Source organism: Fopius arisanus, unplaced genomic scaffold (assembly GCF_000806365.1).
Source record: "Fopius arisanus strain USDA-PBARC FA_bdor unplaced genomic scaffold, ASM80636v1 scaffold00004, whole genome shotgun sequence".
NCBI lineage: Eukaryota > Metazoa > Arthropoda > Insecta > Hymenoptera > Braconidae > Fopius > Fopius arisanus.
Genome location: NW_011887743.1, coordinates 2,362,665 through 2,389,391, shown reverse-complemented (window position 1 = coordinate 2,389,391; position 26,727 = coordinate 2,362,665). Strand labels below are relative to the sequence as shown.

Sequence of the window (26,727 nt, the reverse complement as noted above, 5' to 3'; positions counted from 1 at the left end):
TGATTTAATTTACACCGGGTCTTATGAACTTTGCCGTGGGTTGAAAATTCATAGGGAAAATGGGGATGTGATTTAAACTTGCGAAAGCACTGACGATAAATTACCTAGTGCATTCAACGTCCAACACGTATGCCGTTATTACCGTCGCAGAAACGTGGGGGAAGATTTCCGTGGAAAAAAAAATTAATTGCTGCCTCAGGAGGAAAGCTATTTGAATTTTGATTATTGTCGAGGCATTTGCTGTTATTTAGATTGAAATATATGAGGGGAGTAATTGAATCTTTATCGGTAATTATTCATTGCAGTTTTTAATTATCGAAAACGTCAGGAATTTTATGAGGCGGAGGAAATGCTTTTTATTTTTCGAGTGAAACTGGGGAAATTCAATTCCCGATATCGGCTAAACTTTATGAATTTCTATTTCACAAACTCATCTCTCACCCCATGAACTTTGATAATATCAGAAATAGTGGAGACTATTTTCCATTAAAAAATTTTTCTCGAGAGATGAACGAGCGGTCAATGCCAATCATCTCCCCGATGCGACGAGAATTCCGGAATAAATCCCGAGTAATTGGAATAATTTTCCAGGATAATTAGTTTTCCAATCGGGATGAATTTAACGGTAATGAGAGATATTCAATTGGTATCAATTTAAATTCATTCAACACTCGTCACTCAATACCCTCGAAGAATTACAGAGAGAAAAACTTGTTAAAATCCCTCTGGCCTGCCATTTCCTTTATTTTCACCCCCTCGAATTTGAGATTAATCCGATCTGAAGGGTCGCCATAATTTATTATTAAATTTCATTATATTTATTAAAGTTATCAGAATTTTCCTTTCACTGACAATTCCGCAGTGATAATAATCGGAATAACTCATCGCTTCAACTTATCATCAATTTCACGTCAATAAAACATGAGACACCGGAAAGCGAAATTGGAAAAATTTCATTATCTCGGATGACTCGTACTTTTTCCCCCGCGTTAATGTCTCGGAAAAACCCTCCCACCACCTCCCTCACCCCGAAAAAATTACGAGAGAAAAAAGTCGTTACAACCGAGAGTTTATTGCCGAAAGAGATGAATTGAAATCGGTTTACAGGAAAGATAAAGTGGAGTATATTTGACCATTTGGATAAATGAATTTCCAATTTCCCAGCACGAGATTCATTTCCACCAATATCAATTCAACGGTTCGAGGCAGATTGAATTCAATAGTTAAGGGCTGAGTGAAGATTATAGCAGAAACCACGATATTTCCCAATTGGATGAACTCTCGTCTGTCGATAGTCTCGTCCCAGTGGTACAGATTTGGTTAACTCAAACGATTCACTCCATTTGCGGAAAGAGATAAAAATAATAGCCCACCGATTTCCGCTGAACGATTGCAACAGATGATTAACCGATTGCCTGATTAAACAATTGATCAACCGAAGACGCAGCATCAAAGGTAAATTTATTTGTCAAGAGAAAGATTTCTCTTGACAAATAAATTTACCTGTAATCGTTCGTCTTTATATTTTTTTATCCAAGTTATATATTTTTTATCGGGATAATAAACAAATGTGTAAAAAAATTAACAGTAGAGTTTCTCCTGTGATTTTCAATCAACGTAATCCGCTTTGAGAGCCCTACGGTGCTAACTACTTTAACGACGTCACTGGTACCTCTTTTTTTTACTGGTATTTGGTGCAAGTATACTTGATGGGTACGTCATAAACTCCGACTAACAGCCATTCAAGCTCTTTCATCAGAGCTTTATTATTATCTCGAATGAGAGAGTGGAGATAACCCTGTGGCCCGGCATTGGACTAAATCCCCGGCAATTCAACAAACTCAGACACTACCTGGTACAGACACTCACCGAATGATGTGACAGTAACTTTACAAAGTTCTTGGGGATGGGGAAGGGCAAGTTGAGGTTTGCTCGGTGGTGCAAAGTACGGCTTTTCTCAGTGGGCACTCAGCCCATGGGGTATTTGCTCCTGCGGTCGACTGGAAGTGCTAGATCCCAGGGGCTAGTTCCAACTGTCTTCCCCATTTAAGTTCTATTCTTCACATTTGTGGAAATTAACGCTATAATTTCCACAGAAATTATCATTTCTGTCAGCTGACGCGCGTTTTTTTGTTTGAAGTTTTGTTTGATATTTCGTTTAATCATTTGTTTGGTTTTTATGGAGTACTTACTCGGCCATGTCCGCCTCCTTGGCAACTCGACAATGAACTCCTCGATCTATCAGACATTGTCCACTTACTGGATCTGGTGGATCCAGTTTAATGTACGGTGGTTCCTCCAGGAATGTTATCTTCAGGTGAAATTTCTCAGGAACACCTTGGGGCGGTGTGTGGGAATTCCCCGGCCAGACAATATCTTTTATGTCTAGTCCCTCCTTCTGCCACGACTTCCACACCCCGATCTTCAATAAAAAATCCATCGTTATATATTTTCTATATTTTATTCAAAATCACGATTGGATTTTATGTTGAATTTTCATGATGAGAGATCGTGTGACATGAAAGAGCAATTGTTCTCGATTTTAATTGAACCTGAATTCAAACTCATGCAATTAAAAATTTAAATGACTGACATAAGGAATTTTCAACAGTGCAACGATTTCCATCTAAAAACCTAACAAATAAAAATGAAATTAAAAAATTTCTATTGAAGAATTCAAAGGGATTCCATCAAAATATCGGCATGAATTTTCGTTTCCAAAAGAGATATTTCTGCTCTTTGTCGCCCGTATTGTGTCCGAGATAAATACAGCGTTCCCACAGATATAAACGAGAGTTATTCCCCCAAAAAAAAAGTGGCGAATGTTCGTGACAACTGAAATCCACTGAACTTTATTACACTTCTCTCCAATTTGTATTTTCATTTTTAACCCGCCAGCAAGTCGTCAGCGAAAAAAAAAAGATGCGAGTAAAATCGTTTGCGTCACGAATAGACGAGAAAAAAAAAAGCGAAGCAAAAAGGAATTCTAGTACCAATGGACATTGTACGAACATCACAGCGATATTTCGCGACGAAGCTTTTGGTATTGGCTTTCGATACTGCGGGTGGCAAAATGACCGATCAAACTTGACTGAAAATGCACAGATAAAAGTTACTATGCAACACCCAGAAGATAAACCACATCCATAAAACCAGGCATTCCCGTTAACGTTTTTCATTTACAAATCGGAGAGAACCGTCTCCTGAAGTATTTGAAATTTTTATTAATATTTCGAATAAATTTCTCAGAGCGTCTCATCAAATTTTTCAATAAACAAAATGAAAAATGACTAGTCGATATGAAGAGTGGTCGTTGCCTGGGCGTCACCACCGGAAATTGAATTTAATTCTCATCAAAAGGACATAATGGCAGGTTCAAGACGTGAATGGGGTCGAGCACTCAACATTTATCAGCATCTTCAGTGACTGAAATAACCCGTGACCTCGGTTTTGTTCTAAAATGAAAAAAAACCCCGAGGTAAACAGGCGGAGTGCAATATTCTTTTCCGTTACTACCCTTTCCTCATGAATTTCCACTCGCAATGCAACCGTTGATTTAAACAACTGTCAACTCCATTCAGGGCTCTGGATTTGATGCATCAAAAGATGTGCAAAAACTTCCATTACTGTATCAGACGTCTGCTAAATTAATAGTCGGATTGAGTGACTTCTGGCTCGTTGGGATTGACTCAAGTGAAAACAGCTCTTTAATTTTTTTTCATGAACACTCGGTTATTTTTAGACTGCAATTATTCTAATCCCTTTAATTACTCATTAAAGCGAGACACACGGGACATTATTATCCGAGACATTAAGGAACTATTGGACTCCGGTTATCGAGTTTAAAATTACATGTGTCTGGATAAACCGTCGAGACGGAAAACGGGAATTTCCTCGAGTCGATTGGATTCGGAGATTGTGGTTATTAAAAATAAAGTGTAATTCACGGGTTTTGAGATTCAGTCAGGGATTTTTTGGGGTGATAATGGAAGATAAGGGTGATTGAGGGAATTTTTATTGGTGCTCACCTCCTCCCAGACGAGTTGTTTACTCACACCAGGTCGCAAGTTCATGATTTTCAGCTCGGCTGCCTTCAAAACTCCGTCTTGAGTGAACTCGATGTTTGGCTTGCCCTGGTCCCCCTCAACCGAGACGTTCTTCAAATATCTTTATAAAAAATAAATAAAACATCATTCATCACTTGATGACTACAATAATCATCAGTCGATTGATGAAAAAAAATGAGATTTTGAAAATGAAAAGTCATTTCCCCCGAAAACTGTAAAATCTAACAAGAATTTCACGAATCATAATATTAATTATAATTTTCCAGACCTTTCTCGTTGGGTGAGGATTTTATCATCATTTAATGTTGATTCATGAACCATTTGATTTTGATAAAAAAAAATCACTCAGGTCGATTCCCTGTTATTCAAGAAAACAACCGGCGACCTCTGATAAAAAAATATAGGAGCTTGTAACACAATTCCCCAGCTAAAAGACTCACTTAAAGAATCGATCACCCGTGTTCCACCTGGACTCTCCAAGGCCCTCACAGCTGAGTGCCGTGTTGAGGCTGTGGTGTGCATTTTTCGGGTCATTCACAAAATCCTCGACCCCGTAGGCGTAAACTTTTATCGCTGTTGCGATCTCATTGACGAGACTTGTACTGCTGGTATCGAAGTGAACACCTACCGAGTCATAAACCACAAAAACAATTGAGCACCGATAAATAAATAATCGCCAGCCAGCAAAACCACCACTGCCCACATCATCACCTCCCGAAATCAATCGAGTAAATAAAATTGATTTGATAAAAAAATTTTCAACGAGTAACTCTCGAAATACTCCAAGAGGTTTCCTCCAGCGCACGTCGATTCAATAGCTCTTTGAGGTTCTCGGATAAAAAAATAAAATTGAACTAGTTCTCTCGTACTCTTTATGAGTGACAACGGCAAGTGTCTGTGTAGTTGGATGAATTCTCGTGTCACACCAACTGACGAGCTTCAAAGACTTTACGAGACCAGAAAGAAGTGAAAAGATGGAGGAGTACGTCAGCCAATTTTTTTTTTCAAAAGCCCTTGATTTATGAAATAGTGGCTCTTTTAAAATAAATACGAACGGAGAATAATAGTAATGCAATGCATATTATTCTCAAATCAAATAATATTAATAATAATTCATGAATTAATATGTTATTTGGATTTAGAATTTTTGGGGGACTCACCAAGCATTCCAACAGGGAATTGATTAGGCGTCTGAAGATTCTCGATGACACTCTGGGTGACAACCCACACATAATTTTCACCTGTAATCTTGAGATCCCTGGCAGCTGTCAATATGTGAATAGCTTCCTCTCGTGTTGCATAAAGGAGCATAACCCTGGACTCACTGCTGACCAATTCCATGAGATCATTGGGTTTGGTAACGAGTACAGCATTCAATATTGTGAATTTAAATATGTCCTGCATGTCGGATATTCTCTCCCTGACAGCCTGAATGAAGTCATCATGGCCAGCAATCTGTGATGTTACAATGCTGAATTGATGCCACTTGTAACGCTCAAGAATGCTCAGCATTGCTGCTGTTTGATGCTCCAACGAAGGTGCCAGCTGCAGCTGGAGAGAACTCTGTGAAGCTCTCTGTTAATAAATAAATAATACAATAGAACCCATCAACTCGAAGTTAATTGCATGCTGCATGCCTTTTTGCAGATTTTGCAGGAAGTGGGAGCTCCAAGAATTTTCGGGATTCTCCCCAGAATTTCGGGAATTCATCGGCATTAAATTAAACTCACCCTCTCTAAACCGGAATTATCGGCATTCCATGCTATCACTGGTATTCCAAGATAACCAGCTAGCTGGAGAAAATATTGTGCACTTGCTGTACTTCTTCCGTACTGTTCATAATTCATCAAGTAGAGAATCGCTGATACGTTCACCGTGAGGAATTCCTTGCACAAAGAGTCGAGAATTGCTGGAATCAAGCGAAAATGGAAGGAAATGAATATTTGAAATAAATATGAAATGCCATAAAGGGCTCAACTCTGCATCATCTCTCGGAATTTTTGGAAAATTAAATGCAAATGGCATTGAAACAATTTCTACTTTGATATTCTTGAGGTTCGCTAGTCCCCTTATCTTCGCGAGTGATAAGAAAATGTTTGAAACACTTGGAGATGTGGAAATATTGACATTCCAGTCGTTTCTCTCACTCCATTATCTCTCAGAGTCAACGAATGTTCGGATCATTTCTCTCAGAAGCGTTTTGTATTCTGTAGGCGTAAAATGGTAAAATGGTTCAGAGGGGAATGGTTTCTGGTCGTAAAACTCACAACACGTAAACCATAAGTTCAACCCTGTGGCCACATACGAGGGGAAAAATAGGGAAGATCTTCCTTGTACTAGGGTTTTTATCCAACGAGTTATGGCGAGGGTTAATCCCGCGGATTTGTTAACGTTATCCTGATTTACTTCTGACTTTGATTTCTGGAGGGAAACCACTCCGAACGAATCGACAAACTTTATCAATATATCCTCTATTGAAGAAAAAAAAATGCGTGACGATTTTCGTTGCCGATCTTTTTCGCAGTAAAAATTCAATTCTAATGCAATTGAATTATTTGAAATTGTTCTTGCGATGTTCAGAATTAAATTACTCTGGCACCAGCAATGATAAAAATACACAGTAAACTGCACGGGAAAGCCCTTTTAATTCTGCAGATGTGACTTTTTTTCTTTTTTCGATATCATTTTTTAATCGAGAGATATTTAGCATTGAAAATCACAAAAAATTTCCATGAAAATGGAAAAATTCTCGTTTCAAAATAATTAAATATTCTTTTCAACTTCATAAACTTTTACCCCCAATTTGCATAATTAATTGACAACAGTGCAATTAGTAAACCACTGGGCGTTATAATAGAACACCGTAGATACTCCTGATTATCCTGCGGTATATCTGACCTAATATCGATGACAGTACGAATTAGAATATTAAAGCTCTTAACCCAGAGTTCAACCGATAATTTCACGTAATCCCATAAATGGAGAATCGAATCGAGTGCTCAATCCCTTCACCCCAACATTTCTATTAATAAAAAAAAAAACGATTTATCAAAGGCAGTGACTCTCAATCACCAAATGAACTGACTGACCTACATGAAAAATATCTCGAATATAAATTTCCAATCGCAGTTTCCCAAATGAACACAATACAGTTAATGAATCCCTGGGGTGTGTAAAATCAATTCACTCGGAGTAATCTACGCACTTCCTCATGTTGTACGTGATATAGTGAGTAATGAATAACTATTGACCTGATTGCACGTGATATTAATAATGGAATTCTCCAGTCAACCGGAATAGAGTGGAGGTAAGTCAATTTGAGAATGTAATGGATCATCGAAACAATATAAAAAAAAATTTACAAGCCTTCTGTTCACCCGATCCCCTCCAAAATCATTAATTGCACAATTCAGGAATAATTACCACTCGCCCCTTTGACGTGCACTCCTAAATTTAATTGCATTCCGTACCTAACGCCTGATTATTCCGAGATTAGATCGTCTTGATTGTCATGTGCCATCAATTAACCCAATGGCCCATCATTTCGTCGAGTGCCAACGGAATTAATATATAATTAATAAACAATTAATCAATAATTAATAAATAAGATTGAGTATGGAGTGGAGTTGGAATAAATTCTGGATCGATGATGTGGAATTGTTTTTTACCTTTTGGACTGGGTGTCAGCTCCATCATCTTGTTTCTGACTGAATTCTGTCCAAATTGATAACGAGATAGAAATGAAAATCTTCTGGTGCTGCGGTTGGCCTTGTGTAAATTAGCTACGGCTTTGTTAACAGCTTTTGTGTATTCTCTTGCACCAAAATTGGTGTGAGGTACCAGAAGACCAACGGTCAAGGATTCATTTCCAGTACTCGATACCTCCTGGACGGAATAACTCGACAATTTCCAGTCTAATCCGGATTTGGCCAGTGCAAGACCCGCCATCAATGGGAGAAGTCTCAGGGACGAATGCATTTTTATTTTTTTATTATATCCAACTTTTAGTCGATTTTTTTTATATCACTAGATCCCGATGGTTGAACTTGGGTAATCCCTTTTTATTGTTATTACCGATGCATGCTGACGCGTTACGTCAATGTCTCGGTGGTAGTCACTCGTGTGGAATTGCAAATATCTCGGGCGATGCATTCTTCAGGTGCTGGAGTTGAGAAATTGTTTTCCTTCGGGGAATGGGAATTTGTTGGATATGTACTCGACATTTTTGCGTGTGAAAATATTTTAGGTAGTCCGCAGCTTTTGTCAAAATTTAGGTTTCGAAATATTAAAGAAATGTCTTAAATTCACAGTTGCTCGAATTTTTCTAAAGGAAATGTTTAATTAATCCACAATTTAATGAATTGTTCTCCAATTCCGCTTCCCCGATTTTCGAATTAATTTTTGACTTTAAAAATTCGAGAAATTCCGTGAGAAATTTCTGGGAATTTCCATGAAATTCAGTTTTAATGTTAAAAAGTATTGAAAGTTATTGCAGTAATGAAAGAATGAATTATTAATAAAAATCGGATGGAAATTGATTTGATCGATGGAATAAAGTAAATTTTATGAAATTCAAAACTTTCACTAGTCTGAGACCCTCGAGATCGGGTGTTTGGGTTCTCGAGGCATGTAATTCCCCAGGTGATTGGTAATTACCTCGTGCAATCGATCAAGAACTACTCTGGGGCCCTGAATAAGTAAACCACGAGATCTGGCATCAATTATCGCTAGAATTAAATCAATCGGCAATTCATATCCGCCCCAACTCCCGCAAACTTTTTCAATTATCCAATAAATTTCCCTCCAACAACCGAATCCCCAATTCGCACCCCCTCACTTGAATATTATAAATAAACAAAATAGATTCGAGACAATACAACATTCGAGAAAATGTCCATTTACCCCAGAAGTAACCGACGGAGGAAAAGAAGTCAAAAGAAAATCCCGTGGGGGCACGAAAGTGGAGAAAATAGGGGGGAATGGAGGGGATGAAATGTGGGGAAACAGAGGGAAATGGAAGGAACTAGCGAATAGTTCGGTGAACGCACCCCAAGGGATAATGTTGCGCTAGATAAATAACACTAAATGCCACACCCCAATTTCAACTAGAATGCGAGAGAATCCCCACACGCAAAATGGCAACTGTCACGAATGAATAGAAAAAAGTAACAAAGCGCATTGATTTTTGAATAAAAAAAGAAAATTATATAAAAATGTCAAGGACACAGAAGGGCTGGATAAACAATTGAGAGATGAACAATGTAAAAGATATGAATAGCGCACGAATAATTCCAATTAAATCGAGAATTCAATTATCTCAGTGGTTTCCAGGGCAGAACTATTGATTTGTTTCGGTTCTGGGATAGAGGATATTCATTGGAGATCCAACTGGAAATTTATCCTGAATTTTACACCATTTTTTTTTTAATTCGGTAATTTTGGTTTATTGCTTTTGAATGGGGAGTTTCGTTTTTTTGTGAATTGAGGGATCCATTGAGATTCTTTCAACTGAATTCCATGTAATTTCTCTGATCGTCTCGCGGATAATCCTGAGAGGAACCCACTACCAATTACCGAGCGTAAACATCCAATCAATAGGAGTATCCGGTGGAAACCCATTTAATCCCTTTCTAGTTTCTAACTCGAAATCCTCAGGGAAAACCCTGAAATCAATCCGCGAAAAATAAATCCGAGAGAATTCTAAACTCAAGATGAATCCATTTAAATTCCATATGATTAAATAAAATGGAAATAGTATTTTTCATTGAATTATTTCGAAAAGATCGGGATGGAAAGAAAATTGAAAGAAATCGGAAAATAACGATCAATTTTATTAATGAATTTTCCCCGGGCTAATGAAAATTTATGGAAAATATTTCATGGCATATGCAATTGTTAATTAATTAATTAACGTTCAAGTCGCTGCGATTGAGGTTTACGCATCACTCTCGATCTTCGATAAATATCGTTTGATATTGGATGCCCGATCAGCTGATAGTGAATCAGCGCGTGAGTGCAATTTCCACATCACGAGACTTTCCATCGGCCCACGAGGGCAACTGATAAGAAAATCATTCGGTTCAACAGATAAAGACAATTAGCAAGTGAAAAATCGGTAAACCAATGGACAACCGTCTGCAGTAACTCTCAATACACTTTCAATCAAGTCATTAAAAGTCAGCCTGAAATCATCTCGACATCTGATTTTTGTCAATCGATAAATCAATACATAATTCGATTAACAGTTCGATTAATTTATTATAAAACTAATATATATAATAAAATCGGTTATTGTTTTGGGATTTGAAAATATTGGAATAGACGGTTGAAATCAGATGTCAAGAACTATTTATGACTGCAAAGAATTTCAAATGAAAATTGAAAAAAAATCGTGAACTTATTGGAGATGTTTAAATACTCAGATATCAGCTCGAGGTGGCGGGGAAAAATCGGAAAAATTGAGTCAAGTCCCTCGACTTGATTTCCAAGGTCATGCATGACAGTTTTCACTTTTAGTTTGAGTAGTGGCCAGTTGGCGCCAATTCACAATAACACTAACTTCACAATTATCACTAGTGGTCATGATAATTTCATGGGGTGTTAATTGAAAGTGAAAAGTTGGTGAATGGTCAGACTGGTGGATAGACACCGCCCAGATGGTTGAGATTCCCCGGGTGTTGTACGTCCAACGAAAAAACCACCCCTGTGATTATTCCAACGGGAACACCAGACTTCACTCTCAACATTTTGGATGACACGCACGCGCGGTTGCTATGGTAACACCACTGCTGTATCACTTTCTCATGGCCATGCAAGTACAAAGTATTCCAAAGAATTTGCACCGCGTGGCGGAATGGCAATGATACTTTTGCGAAAAGTCGCGCGATTTTTTCTTGCATCAAAAAAAAAATCCACGGATTTCTGGCGATTTTCAACTTGATTCAAGTTTAATAATTCGATCTGTAATGAGTCAACTTTAAATTCAAGGTGAAGTTTCAATCAACAATTTAAATTGACTCAAATTGATTCAATCTAAAAATTAAATTGAATCAACTCAAAAAATAAACTTGAATCAAACCGCCTAAACCATAAATTTTTTTTATTTTTCATATGGATTTTAAAATCCTCAATATTTTTTTGCGACGTGACCATTTCAGATCACCCCGAGTTTTTTTTTCGCTCCAAGGGGATTTTTCTTTTGAGCTTTTCTTTTTGACTTTGTGGGAAGGTACCTTTTCTCGTTTGTTGGGGTTACGATTGAAGGTTTTTTTTTTCATCAGGGCGGAGCTTCGGGATCGGGGTAATCTATGGGTCTACGAGTGAGTCGTTTTTTTTTTTAATGTTTGTTGGGTTTAATGAGCGTTTTTTAGGATCATTGAGGCTTGCTGGGCAAATGGCTGTTTTATAGAGTCGTTTTGTTATCTTGCCAGTGAAACTTAACAGATTAAAATGCAGCAGTGAGAGATAACTGTCGCATTGTGTTGAAAGGGATTGTCGATGTGTTCTTGTATGACTCGGAGTATGATTATTCGGTTTTTACTCGGGTGTATGAATAGAGCGGATGAAAAAGCCGGAGATCTTTTCACATCTCATCCCTCATTTCCCACCACTAACTCAGACTGTCACTTTCCCTTTTACCATTTCCCTGGAAAGTCTGAAAGCCTGAGTCGGTATGACTTCAACTCCCACTGCGTCAAAGTCTCTTAATAAAAAGGTACAACTAGAGTTTCTCGGTCCGTCCCTCTTTGGATTTAGCTGACACCTGGGAAATGCATTTTTATTTACACCGAGTGTTCACATCGTGAATAATGGAACGAACGAGGAAAGCCCGTTTGGATTATAGACTCTATCGATATTTTATTTAAATCTTAATTAGTACATATCATTGAGCGAGTGAAGCCGAAAAAGTTTTTGCAATCTTGAAAAATAAATCATGGGACTTGAGATGAAGTTTTTCAATCAAGATTCTCTTTCTCTCACTTAAAAACAAGTTTGACATCAAGAAACTTCTCCGACGGATTAATTAAATCCGGATAAGAGCGATGGGGTTGGGTATTATCATAAAATGACTTCAAAAGTAATAATCGCTTGTGATTAAAATGAAAGCAATTAAATTGGTAAACGAATAATCTACAGCTGATCGTTTTGTCCCAATAATTGAACCCGATATTTCATGGAGTGAAATTAATTGCGAGAGTTAATTGTTTTTGTTTATCACGGATTGGTATTAATTTTTTAATTATGGAGCCATGTCCCTAGGAAAAGAGGTGAATTGCAATTTACACTTTTTTTTAATGGCCTAGAAAAATTCAGTGAACGAATTATGCATGAAAAAAAAATATGACGGAGACAATGGGAATTTTTTAGGTGCATTATGCTCCTTTGTCTCCCCTTTATCTCGTCGGAACTATTTCAGGATAATCTACATTTATCAGGGCAGTGGTTCCATTGAACCTCGCCTTCAGGGCGAATGGAAACTATCTACTTATACTCGGGTGTGTTGCATAACGAAGGAGATGTTTTCTCGAATACGAGGGGTATAACATTGCCCCCAACGCGAGTCTTGTTTATCGTCAGAAATTTCCGTCGTAACGCACCTGTTTTTCTTTTTCGCGCATGAAATTTTTACGTTCTGCCTTTTTAAATTTACGTGCACTCAAAAAAAAAAAAAATTACTCTCAGTGACTTATCTGGGCGATGGGAATGTTAAAAGTTTGAGGATTTTTTAAGGCTCGGGTATTCGAGGAAAAGTTGTCTGACTATTTCGTGGGAAATCTACTTTGGATATCATATCGTTTGATCTGTTCCTGAATAATTTAATCGTTAAATAAAAAAGACAAATCGATCTTAAGATATCTGGAAATATCTCGAAATTCTCGGAGTGTTTCAAATTATTAAAAAAATTTTGTGTGGGGCGGGAAAAAATTGAAGAATTAATCGATCTCGTATCGAGAGAATGAGAAATCGATGGCTGGAAGTCAGCCCTTCCGTTCGCCTGTCAAAACCAAAAACCCTTCGAGTTATTCCGAAAGACATTCCACTCACAACTAATCCCTTCGGTTCTACCCCTCACGTACCAGATCTCGAGAGGAACTTTTTCCAATACCACTGGGATGTTTCTGAAAGTTTTCCATCAAAGACACGGAGTTGAAAACAAATCCGCCGAGAATTTTCATTTCTCCGATTCGAAACTATTATTTCTACCCCCAAAAATACAAAAATAGAAATCATCATGCTATAAAAAAATAGAGAGATTTGTAAGAAAAAAAAACTCGGGAAATTGAATTTTAAATTGAAATTCAATAAAGTTTTTGACAACGGATCGTGCCTCGAGAAATCCGTCAGAGAGAGAATTTTCCGGTGATTTTTCATTTGTAATACTCAACATTGAGACAAGACTGGCAGCGGGTGGAGAAACAAATTGAAGTGGATGAAAAGTGGAAATAAAGAGTAATGGCTACAGACTGTTGGCGAGGAGACACCACACGGTGGAATAGAATTTTCAAATCAACACGAGAAAGGATCTGAGATAACGCGTGATAAAATGTCACCGCATTATACGTAAAATTTCAAATATGAAAAGACATACCACGAGATCCCGGAGGAACAACCAAAAACAGAGTTCTCCAGATAATTAAATAGCTACATTAAAACGAAAATAGAAATGCAATTAACGCAGGTGCAGCTGGAATGTAATTATCATAATTTCCACCCTGCGGACCGAAAAGTTAATTCAGTAAAATCCAATTTTCTGAATTGAATAATTTTTTTTTCTCGTTCACTGTCGTATTATAAATTTGAAGTAAAAATTTATTTATGTCACCCCGGAGTCTATCACTGACGCAGATGCCAATACCCTCGAGCGGTTAGATATAAAACCGGTACAGAAGGCACCAGAGGATAAAACATAAAAATAAAATAGTGTGCAAACCGAAGGATCCAGACACGAGACGAGCAGAAAAAAAAAAGTTTTAAAGTATTTGTACAGCATTTTAGTTGGCAACGGAAATCTTTCGCGGTAGAATCATTCTGTTGCAATTTCCAATTTATATTTCTCCCACCGACAGAAAAGTTGAGTGAAATGTGAGTAAAAAAAGAAATATGTCGAAGAAATATTCCATCAATTTCCATCAATTTTTGAATGAGGGATGACCGATAAAAGTGATGGAACTGTTATATTTTTTCAACGCGAGTTTTTGAGAAATATTTTTGCGCAATTGGAAATGAAAATTGGAGCGGAACCCGAGGATTATTGAGGGCTCCGGATACAACGAACTCCAGAGGATGGTAAACCACCTCGGGGGATTCCCCAGTGAGACCACGGGGTTCAATTTTTGAAGAGAAAATTCTCACGGGAGCAATAAAGCTCCTGGCGTTTAGGGATCGTTGTCAATATTGTCTTCATTACAATCCACAGACTATTCCCTTTTTCTTTTTCTCAATTGATAAAACAAAATAAATATTATAAATCTACATTACATGGGACAGAGAACCGCACACACCATTACCCAATAATATTTTTAAAAACTCTTATTCCTCGGTGCTATATCGTATCCCCTTTGAGGTCATACACAAGTCAATAATTTTCTCTTGAAAAGGTCTGGTTAGACCGCCATCATCTCGGGGCTCTCAACCGAGAATTAAAAATAGCCGACACCCCAATAAAATTCCGAAAATGCCCCATTCGTTATCAATAAATAAAAAACAAAAATATAAAATTACCAATCATTGGAATTAAATGGGAATATCAGCCGTAAAAATATAGGGGGTTAAATTATATCCCAGAGAACCGCCCCCTCAATTCTGATATCATCATGATAAATATTTATCGATGTCATAAAAATTGACATTTTATTTGTTGCTGACCCTCGGGATAACTCCGGATAACGTAATAATTTCTGGTGTAATTTAAATAATTCCGTGGATTCGGGAATTGACTTGGGTAAATGCGATTTTAACTAGAATTCCTTTCATAAATATGTACGAGGTAACCGATGTGTTGTAGCTGACCTGTTCTTATTTGAAATGCAGGAGACATAAATGAATTTCCGAGGAAATTAGTTTTGCTTCCCCTAGGTTAAGGGATGGACTAACACTCGGTTATAACATGACTTTTGTACTTTATTTATTGCCCCTATCAGTATTTAGTTTAGGGGATGCTCGAGGTCTCAGGAAAATCGACGAGATGGCGCAATTGAACTAGGGGATGAATTACCGACTGGATTCTACTTATCCTATCGTTATATATAATCGAAATGAAATAGAATTCGATTCAGCCAATGGCTCAATCGATAGAAAAGACTCCATGAATTTTCCATATTTTTAAAATAATATTGTTAAAGTTTGAAAATTATGAGAAATATTCACCGAGTTTTAATAACTGGACTCCCGGACTGGAATATCATCGATAATTAATTTGAATTGCTAATGGTACATGCCCTCCAACTTTTTTCATTAAATTCTCCTTACGATTCTTTCTCTCAATGTTATAAAATACGAGGCACATCTTCAAATAACTCCGCGAGAATCCTAAATCAACAATTCAAAGTAGAAAGTTTCACTTTTTCGTAAGTTAATGCCGCTTGATGATGATAATTTTTAAATGGTAATTCCAGGTGGAAGTAACCTTTGGGTGGTAATTTTCATTTGAGAATTTATCAGAGGGTAATTTATTGAGCCCGTGGAAACTAACAGGTCGGGCCGTCAGCTTTGTGGCCTGACGACACGCGTTGTTGGACATGACCACAATGTTTAATCTCACGTCATTCCTGTTGTTTCTGATTCAGTTAAATAACCGGGGACAAAATTATCATAAAATCTGATAATATATATAATAATAATAATAATAATATCTGAGTAATATCTGAATAATATCTCAATAATATCTGAATAATATCTGAAATAATTCTGAGATATATTATGGGCCGAAAAATCTGTCAAATATATCGTAAATATAAACGCGATATATCTAATTCCCAGATGGGATGATGGGGTGGGGGGTTACGAGGGGGTTCTTAGTGGGTCAATTGCATCGATTGAAGTTTGAAATTGATACCGAAAATGGCACGAGTTTGTGCAAGCGAATAGTTGTGGCGATTTCACGTGAAATCCCAGTAGTTCAATGCGGCTGATCGTTACCGTTCATTACTACTTCGGCCTGACCATATCTGCGGTTGTGGGACAGGCTCAACAACGATTGTTGTTGTTTCCATTCCCAAAGCCGTTCGATGTAGGTACCAACGAGTATTTCCATGAACTCTTCAACCACATATTTATACTCTTGCGGTTTTTACTCAGATATTCTCCCTAAATGTGCCATTCGAATTTAACGACATGCGGTTGGGTGTGAACTACTTTTTTTTTCTCAACCCATTTGTACATTTTGAGTTTCATCCCAGACCAGAATGCTAAACAAAGTACGTTTCAGAAGGGTGATGATGGCAGCTAGGGGAAAACCTCGTAATGTCATTTTTATGGTGAAAATATCTTGGCGCCTGACGTGCGTTGCTGTCGAGACTGTCCCCTGATGATTCCCAGTTTTGCATTTATTTGCAAAAGAAATTGCTAACTTATTATAATTTGTTGCGTTTTTATTTTATTGTCTGAAAGAAATAGCGCCATTCATAAATTTGTTCACCCTAAAAACGTCAAATACTTCTGAGAATCGCAATTTCAATTCGGTTTGACTTTTTACGACATTCTCACACTTCCGGAGTAAGAAGTTTCGAGTTGCGAAAAATTCAAAGCGACAAGCCAAATTTCATCCAACATCCCCAGACCTTCCATTCAACTGAGTAATTACCAAAAAAATAAAACAAACGAGTCATATCATGTTTGAATCCACCCCCCGCGGTTTCCCAATAATTTCCCAAATTAATGACTAATTAATTGCCACGCAATTAGTTCTGCGGAAATGTGCAAACACGAGAACTCGAGCGATAACGATTAACGGACGACGAAAATTTCATTATTTTCAGTCGCGACAGGGAGCATATGAGATTTTTCAACTGCAATACCCACGAGTATTTCCGCAGGCAATTAACATCAATTGGTATGCCACATGCAACTGCGAGCCCCGTCTCTCCTGAGAGAGAACGTACCTCAGAATTTTTCTCTGAGTTGTGAATTAAAAGAAAAAAGGGAAATAGTGTCCGTCATTCCCACCGCACAGTCCGCCATTTCGTTATCACTTTAAAGACCTCATTAAGATTCATCTAATTGCCCTATCCCCGTCCTTCACCCCAGGACTGATTCACCGGAAGTGAAATAATTATCAAACCCAATGTTAAACCCCAAATAACGAGCACTAAAAATTCAAACAGATCATATTTCTCCTCAATTCATCCCTTTGATATAAAATCCCAATTGAATTACAAAATAATAAAGCAAAAAAAAAATCAATGGAAAGATGTTGAGATGTGAAAGGAAAGCTGCTGTTATATTTTGCCACCGAAAGAAATAAAAAATTGAGTTATCCCATAGTGAATGGAAATAAAAATAGCATTGACTCTTCGTGACTGAGTTTGTTACATCCAGTGGCAATTCTTCACCCTCGCACGTACCATTTCCCCCTATTGACCCACGACCCCCGTATTTCGGTGTCAATTCATTCGAATAAGTATAAACGCGAGGTAAAAGTGATTCCAACTCGTTTTCATTGAAAGCACGAAAAAGGCTGGCCCCTAATTTCCCAGGGAGCCAACATCCGAGAAAAGTTATATTCATGGGAGAATCCAGATTCACAAAATTCATCATCTACCCGAAGAGAACATGTCCCTGGACTCGAAGACTCAAATAGTTCGCTATATCGTGTCATCATTGAGTCGTAAAAATGTCGCCTACGATCGTATCCCTTGAAAAAAGCTTTGTAACGTCTATATTGTCCGGATATCGATTTCCGGATGTCAATTCTATTCGTTTTTACGGCCCGTCAACCCCCGGAGGTCAACGGAGACTTTATAATCTCTTATTCTCTTTTATATTGTCGAGATGGTACAATTTAAAATGGCCCTCTTACGTCTCTTCAACAAACACGACATTAATGACTCGATAAATCATAAAAGCATTGCACCTGATGACCACAGATGACTTACGTCTGACAGAAGTTTTGAGACAGAGATTGATAAGTCGTTTTTGGACGCGAGCTTTAGAATTAAACACTCTAGATCCACGGATAACGTCGATTAAGGGGATAAAACAAATAGTCTGATTCTGAATAGAACCACTCCCAATAGACTCGCCAACTTATTTCATCATCGCTAATTAATTTCAAGACTCGAATAATTTCCAGTGACTCGAGTCTCTCATTCCCCTAGCTCTCTGTTTAATCCGCAACGCGTCGACTCTGCGGCATTAGCGGAATATTTGTCTCAATGCAAAAGTTTGCAGTTACTGAAGTTTGAGATCATGAAGCTTCACATCGCAAGTTAAATGTATGTACCGAAGGTGATGTTCCGTGGAGTTCATTATATGAATTAAAATAATTATTCTTGGTGGAAAATTAATGATAAATCATATCGAAGACATTTGACACGACTCGAATGAGAAGTTGTTTTGAACTCTTGGTAATTTTCGTGAGAAAGTAACGCCATGAATTTTAGAATAAAAAAATTTTTGGGACTCACCAGTGGGACTTGGCGTTAGCTCCTTCATTGCGATGTGAACATGGATGTCGTAATGAGTGAATAGTCCTAGCTTTGGTCCTCTTGTGCTACGTTGCAGAACGCTGACTGCAGTTAAAGCTGCTTTGGTGTACTCACGAGTGCCAAATGCCTTGTACGGAACAACCATTCCCACCTGTTAAACCAAGACTCAATTATAAATCTCCATTGCAAAAGCACCTCACGTAATGATAAAAACCTTTCGAGCTGAAATCAGTAATCTCCATTCATTAATTATCATCTTAATTAGCCACCTCTTGCAGACGGTGATCTCATCAACTTCTCAAACATAAGATTCATTTTTTATCAGGAATAATATCCCCCATCAATCCATCCTGATATTACACCAGCATGACGTCGGCTATTTGATTATAAGTAGATGATCCAATGAGACTTTTCCTCATTAGATCGTATTACGGATGACTGCCAGAAGGAATCAGAGATTACAGATTTCAACTCATTTCAACGTCTCCATTTTAATCGGATTAATTGTGCAACGCTTTCAGTAATAGTGAGGTGTTAATCTGTTGATGGAAAATGTCTAGATTTCGAGAGATGTGAGACCAGGTAAGGCACTTTGACGGTGAATTCATAGAGCAATCCTCTGAAGTTATTAAAGGCTATGAATGCGAGAATACCTCATTGATCTGTGTCAATGGCAGAGGCTCGAGTACTTACTTGTTCAACACGTCCCTTCCCCACCGCCCATTCATTCGCAACAATCGATAGTACGTGCAACAGGTGGACTCAGACTCTACATGTACCCGACATTTTAAACGATAATGAGGATTATAAAATTTTTAGGCCCCTTTCGCGAGGTTACTGTCAAAGACCCAGGCAATTCCCAATTAACTGCTATAATCCAATTCTCACCTTTGGGATTTTATCTCAAAAGCTGTTCAAGTCTGTCGATTCGTCCGTTTATTTTTCAAATCGATTTAGTGGCTGCATAAATGGGTTTTACTGATAGTAGAAAATTCTATCAGAATTGAACTAGTTTTTCGATATTATTTCGAACTAGTGGGATTATCATGCTATTCAATCCATAAATAAAAATTACCTGTAGATATGTGAGATTGTTGCCACCTCCAGCAGCATGAGGTGCATGCGTCAGATGTGGCTCTGACGTAGTTGATGATGTAGTGGATGCAGGTGCTTTCTGTCTGGTGATATTTCCTCTGTTCTCACCAAGACGTACCCCAGATCCTCTTGAGGACCCCCCACGACCGGTACCAACAGCCAAACCCCTCGACAAACTACCCCTTTCACTAGTCCCTATTTTAATAGTGCTCTCACCCCTCACCACGTCTCTACCACCGAACCATCCAAGTCCCCAATCTGGCTCACCAAACACTATCATCAAACCCACGATACACGAAATCGACAGCTTCATTGTTCCCACACGTCTATCACTCGTCGATGTTAATTCATTTCTGAATCACTGGATTCCGTCGACACCAGAAAATTGTTTTTCACTGGGACTCCGACACCTGCAGGTTGTCCCTGAAAAATGGGAAAATTGAATTTTATTTTGAGACGTGCGATGGCAGATTGAAATTTAAAAAAAATCTTCGACCCGAGACTCGGCTCGAATTTCTTTTTCAAATAAAAACCCTTGAAATATTGAGAGAATCTTTCTATTTCTTGGGTATGCAAATGGAATACAAATAACGGGAGAAATTTAATACGAAATTTATCGCTGAGGGAAACAGTGATTCAATTACATCTTACTGCTGTGTTCTCCGTTGTTAAAGTTTTCCGGCATATTTTTGCGGAGGAAAGGGGAATGATAAAAGTCTTTGATGGAGACTGAAGTTTTTGGGATGAGTAGAAATGGAATTTTATAACAGACGGGAAACGAATGAATTTTGTAGTCCGTGGGTTTGAACAATTTTTATAAAAATTCATTCCAACAACGAATGGGAGGATTTTACGTGTGATGGATGGGCATTTCCGCTGGAATGCCAATAAAATGAGTGAAAATATATTTCTCCGTAAATAGAGTGGACTGACATTGCATTAGAATGAGCGAGTGTCCACCCCTAATATATTCCTAGAAATTTTACGAGCTAAATTTTATGACTTGTAAAATTGAATCATGTCATACGTAATTTCATAGAACATTGACACTGAGTTACACCGGGTGATGCATTCAATGGATGAATTGATGGAAAGTCCAAAGGGAATTCTCGTTAGTCGGAATTTGCCAGTCCATGTATAAAGAAATTCAATGAGCACTCAACCGAGTGCAATTCGCAATATCTCACACTTGCCCAGTGAATTAATCGCTTAGAATATCTAGTTAAACCCCGCCTATTGGTACAGAATTCCCTTTGACAAGTTGAAACATCTGGAGAATTAAATTCCAGATGAGCACACGTGATAATGAATTACCCCACGATCATTAAATTATTTATCAAGTATTGGTCGCAGGTTTTTCCATTTATTTGATTTTTTCTGTCTGCAATAATTCTTTGAAGGATCGAGAACACAATTCTCGAGAGATGCAAATAAAATTCAACTGGAGAATGTACTAGATAAGATTGGGTTTCACCAAGGTTTTCCATCACATCATAAACTTCCTTGAGATCGTCTTTCAAAGAAAAAAGAAAATTCACTGGGAGTACTCGAAGATCAACATCAAAGTCGAGGTAGAATTCGTAACGATGGTATTATGGTATAGCAATAAGAAAAAAATATCCCGTATCATTGTGGATTTTACGAACTCCTAACAACTGATACGATAACAAGAACCAGAGGAAAAATCAGCATAAAAAAATCGAAAACCCCAAAAACCAAATAAAAATGACAATTCCAATTAATTAATTAGTTGTTATAATTTATTACTTTGCCCTGGTAATTTCTAAATTTAAAGGTAAATAGATTTTATCTCAACTCTTCACAGAAAAATCCGGACGATCTCGTCAAAGTCCCCACCGAATCTCAAGCACGAATTTCCTGATGGAAGACATCACTCGAGCTCACCTCTGCCATCGCATATTCATTCGGCTTTTTTGTACGTAAGCTGGTGAGACCCCGGCCCTGTTAAAACCACAGTCACGTCGATTCATCGAAAAATAGCCAGGGCCTCACCTGTTCGCGAAATAAAAACGATAAAAACCCCAAAAACAATGAGAAAAAAAATACACGAATTAAAAATCTAACTACTGAATATGGAATTTCGATTGGATATTAAAAACTTGAATTGAGGAGAAATCTAATGTGCGAGGATATCATCGATAACCGCACGACTGCTGTACCTCTCTTTCGATTAATCTCTCAGATATTCCAGGATAACTCACTGGATCCAGTGTTATCAACAGGGGGAATTACCAGAGATGGAAATCTGAGACGAGAACTACTCGGATTTCTCGCATTCCTCTACTACTCTCTATTCATCATCACCCCCATTTTTTTTTTAATCTCCACTTTCTCCGACAATTAATTCCAACTGCGCATTCCTCTTGGATTTCCATCACAAGATTTTCCATGTTTTTTAGTTCTTCAGCTTTTCATTTCCAATAGTGTTTTTATTTTTATTGTTGTCACAGAGATATTGGAGTGAGTGATGAAAAAATAGGAGATAGTTACCATCAAAGGAAACGAAAAATATGAGGAGAACTGCTAATGAAGGGGAGATGGAACTCCGATGGATCTATCTGTGAAGGAATATTCATCGGTATTTTGCCAATTGGTGTAAGGGATGGCACTGAGGAGGGCCATTGTGGATTACTCCAGCATCTCTTCCTCCATTAGAGAATACTTCCTTCCAGCATCACCTCTTCGTTCCATCTTGAAATGCTCAGGGGATGTGCCACTCAGATTCTATATCTGTATCAGCATCACTGGATGCTCCAATTAAGGGAAGGGTCAATTGCTGTTCGGATAAATTTCCTCAGGAAAGATGTAGATACAATCCTCCAGTCATGGTTTCACCCTCACTGCTAATCAATTTGTCGAGTTTATTTCATGAGTTTCAATTAAATTCAACGCATGAATTTTCGTGGTAATATTCTCTGGTAATTTATTTCTGCGTCTACGACATCTCCGGAAAAGCTCAATATTTTTCCCGTTTTCATTTGAAATCTGATTGATACGAGATAGGAGAAAATACTGAGTACGGAAATGCCAAAATGCCTTGAAGAGAGTGAGTGGAATTAATGGAAATTCTTTCTGATTTTCATCACTTTGAGAGGACCTCCAGGTCTTTATCATTACCGTTTTATTGCTAGTCCCTTAGGGCACTTCATCCCTCAATTCCTGATACTTTGAAGTTTGAAAGTTCTCGGAAGTGACTGTCAAACGCACTCAGCCCCAATGATTATCTCTCATTACCCCAACGAAACTCGTTATAAAACTCGATATTAAACTCGATTTCGCAGTTTATATCGCAATTCGTCTGAGATTATCGCGCGTGTTAAATAAAATAATGCCTGGAGAAGGGAATAAGAGTTGAACAATAGTTTTGGTAACGGAAACTCGGATGGAGCGATAAATTCAATAAGGGAAAAGTCAAGAACAAGAGAAGAGAAAAAGACCTTGTAGACATTTCGCATTGTGAAATAGCTCGAGACGTTATATATGTTAAAGAAGATATATCGGGTAATTTGAGGTTGCAGGATGAAAGTGGCAAGTACTACATATCTTTCAGACTGATGTTCACCTCGGGCCATCGAATTATCAGAGAATGCATCCTTCGTAAACACTGGAGACACGGATGTCAACACTATCCTATCAATTTTCACCAGAGAGTCACCAAAAGTTCGTGAACTATTTCCACTTTTCATTATTCAATTGTAACTTCTTAAATCCGATAATCAGAAATGGAACAAAATGAATTTTGTTATTCAATCGATGAATTTATTTATTTTTTTTTATATGATTTAAAAAAATGATTTGCGAATTGGAATTCAGAACGAGTGATTCGATTGGAAAATTTTCTCTCTCAAATTATTTCCCCAGAATGGAAAACGAGTGATCGAATTATTCCGCCAGATTATCTCGACGCATGAGGCCATAAATTTTCACAATACGCGCCCTCTAATCAATATTATCAGTCACGACCTCCAATGATGCTGAAGATGGATAGAAATTCGATGACTCAAATTACAATGCTGGACATGCCCCGAGTCAACAGTCGGTCAACTCTCGACATGCACTATCCAAATAATATTCACCTATCGCACGAACTGCATGTGGCAATTTCAGTCACCGGAACGAATTTGAATTAACACGAGCCCTCAAATAACCCAGGGCACAAACCCATTGTTCCCACTGGCCTCATAATTCCTCCATTATCGCATCTTCCGCGAATATACTTGTCGAAAACTCTGGGTTCAACACGAGAACCCAGTGATATTAAATGAATCAAAGAAGAGACATTAATTATTCACGAGAGATAGCCTTAATGAATGGATGAGAAAAAATTGTTGAAGCTTTTATTAGTTGCACTGGGGACGAATTAAATCAACAGCACCCGATGGGAATTGCTCGGCAATTGAAGTATGAAAGGCATCGGAAATTATATCCATTTGGGAATATGTGAGAGAAGAATTAAAAACACTATTTCATGGAGAATAATAACAATTATTTTTCCCTTGTACCTGATTTCGACTGAAAATATGAATGATTCGTGGAATTAACCATCGAAGAATAAATCGAGATATTTGTCTGAAAAGTTTTGCAGAAATTTTTGAAAAATTTGGAGAAAATAACAGTCTAATTATTTTTAATTTACGCGGGAGTTCAAACAGATGGTCACGATCGCGGATGATTAATACTGCAATTACAGGCCATCGTAATTATTATTTCGAGGGAAAAATTTGTGTGGGATACTGAAAAGAATCGTGTGATAGATTGTTTCTTTGTCGGAGGGTGAAGTCTTTGTGAACGGGATGAGATTTTTCTCCTCGACTATTCCTCTCTTTTTAGACCCATCCGAATTTTTTGTTTCTAATATCAAATTCCGAATGCGATTCCCTGACAAAGTCCCACATGCCCTAGATTTTCCTGATTTACACTGATAAATAAAAAAAAGTCCTTTGTAACCCAAAAGTTGAAACCTTGGGCTTTTAAAAAGGCCAATTCCACTGACTCAATGACTCGTTGACCAAAATTCTGTAGTCGAATGAAATTTAAAATTGAAACATAATTTTTTTTGAGATTCTTCGGTACTCACCGAATAGCTCCAGCTCTCAGCTCTCAGTCAGTTCCTCCATAAAACTTTAAACCCCCAGCAAACAGCTGATGAATAAATAAAGGTGAACGATAATGCCTGGAGTACCAGGAAAAATAGCCAGAGCTGAATGGCCCTCGAGGCAGGAATGGATCCAAGGACTCCAAGAACAGAAGATCCTGTGGTGAATGTAACATCAGAGACATTCACAGTACATCAGCGTCGACAATTTTCCTCAATGTCGTACGTGCAAGTAACATTCCAGGAGTTGATATCCTGGTGGTACCACAAAACCATCTGAAATCAACCTGCTATTCCACCCTGAAACATGGAAAACCCTTTGAGAACTGCATCAAGACTCTCCGTTGTATTTTGAAAATTCCAACGAGGAAATAATGACTCTAACTACTTACTCCTCTTTACACCACTCACAACAGATTTACACCAATTTCTACTCCTCTACAGAACTGAAACTTTGAATTTCGCGAATTGCCTTGACATGTAATTCACAAGTTGGAAGGGGATTTTCTCTTATTCCCTGGGTCGTTGCTTTCAAAGACACTTATCACAATGCATTCCCATTTCGAGTTGAATTAGCGCAATTATGACGCTTCGAGGTAGCCAAGTGCTTTTTACTGTTTGGAGCACGATATATTTTCTAATTTTCCAGGAATAAATTGCCCAATTAACATTTCAGACTCTCCAAAATCCGTGTTCATGTTGTGAATAACAAGACGGAATTTAGGACGTTCAATTGGCGATTGTCAATTGGCGTTCAATGAGATATTCCTATCGATGCAGCTTTCTCATTGGTATCGGAATTTTTTTCATTAAAAGTTGAGTTGAAATGGTAATTCAACTGGAAATACGGTGAACAGTCATGTGAAAGTCCATATAAAAGTTTCGGGTACTTGAAGTTTTGGAAGGCGATGGAAATGGAGCTTGAGGGTGTCTCGACATTGTCGAGTGTCTTTCCGAGACGTCGAACTTATCGACAAGGGTATTATCCAACTTTTGCCAATGATTCGGGGGAGAAAAACCGAATGATAAACCCGACATGTCGATAAAGTACTGTAATGCGGTAGCAAGGTGTCGAAATTTAAATAAATAATTCCAAATGACATTCCAATTCAATCCAAACAAAAATCGATGGCATGATCTCAGCGATTTGAGATGATTCCATAAGATTTCATGGGATTCATTTAATGGAGACGTGACAACAGGCCGCCCCTAGGGTATTTTTCATCACGAGAAAAATCCTGGGGAGTCCTGGGATCTCTGAAGGATCAAATAAAAATGGGGGATTCGTAATAAAAAATAGCGAGAGAGTAATACCTTGGGATTGAGTTGGTACTCGATAAGCTGGACGCATGACGCGTTATTCTGGCAGTTGATGAAGTCATCTCATGCTAAGACGAGCTCTCATGAGTCTTTTGTTCATTACCAACACCAACTGGTCGTCACAGCGGGTCATGTATTCACATTCACTGGGTCAACACTGAGTGGTATATCGTGTTGGTCAAAATGAAAAAGGATTATCTCGAATACTCTTCGGAGACACCATAAATTCATCGGTGCCCCAATTTTCAGGGTAATACGATTCTTCCGAATCTGGGGAATAAAAATGGGAGTAATTTAAGAATAATAATAAGAATAATTGATGAAAAATAGAATTTTACATATTAATTCATCGGGAATCAATCGGAAAAATTCGGATTAAAATTTATATCGCGGTGGAAGTGGAAAATTCGGGAGGGGGAAATTTGGGGGGCAGAGAGCTTTCCTGAATTTCGTATAAATAATTTCTGTCGTTGCGATCGGGGGT

At 37.9% G+C, this 26,727-nt stretch overlaps 1 protein-coding gene across 1 annotated transcript in view; it reads right to left on the bottom strand.

Moving 5' to 3' along the window:
• Positions 1-26,360, bottom strand: part of Nmdar2 (NMDA receptor 2) — a 33,301-nt gene extending 6,941 nt beyond the window's left edge. The window contains exons 1-9 of the mRNA XM_011315445.1: positions 26,238-26,360; positions 24,906-25,223; positions 19,788-20,230; positions 18,692-18,863; positions 5,798-5,976; positions 5,228-5,642; positions 4,508-4,691; positions 4,029-4,167; positions 2,193-2,422 (exon numbers count right to left, since the gene is read on the bottom strand). Of these exons, the coding sequence (XP_011313747.1) occupies positions 2,193-2,422; positions 4,029-4,167; positions 4,508-4,691; positions 5,228-5,642; positions 5,798-5,976; positions 18,692-18,863; positions 19,788-20,120 (1,652 nt within the window). The 5' untranslated portion in view covers positions 20,121-20,230; positions 24,906-25,223; positions 26,238-26,360. The remainder of the gene's footprint in view (positions 1-2,192; positions 2,423-4,028; positions 4,168-4,507; positions 4,692-5,227; positions 5,643-5,797; positions 5,977-18,691; positions 18,864-19,787; positions 20,231-24,905; positions 25,224-26,237) is intronic.
• Between the last annotated feature and the right edge of the window lie 367 nt (positions 26,361-26,727).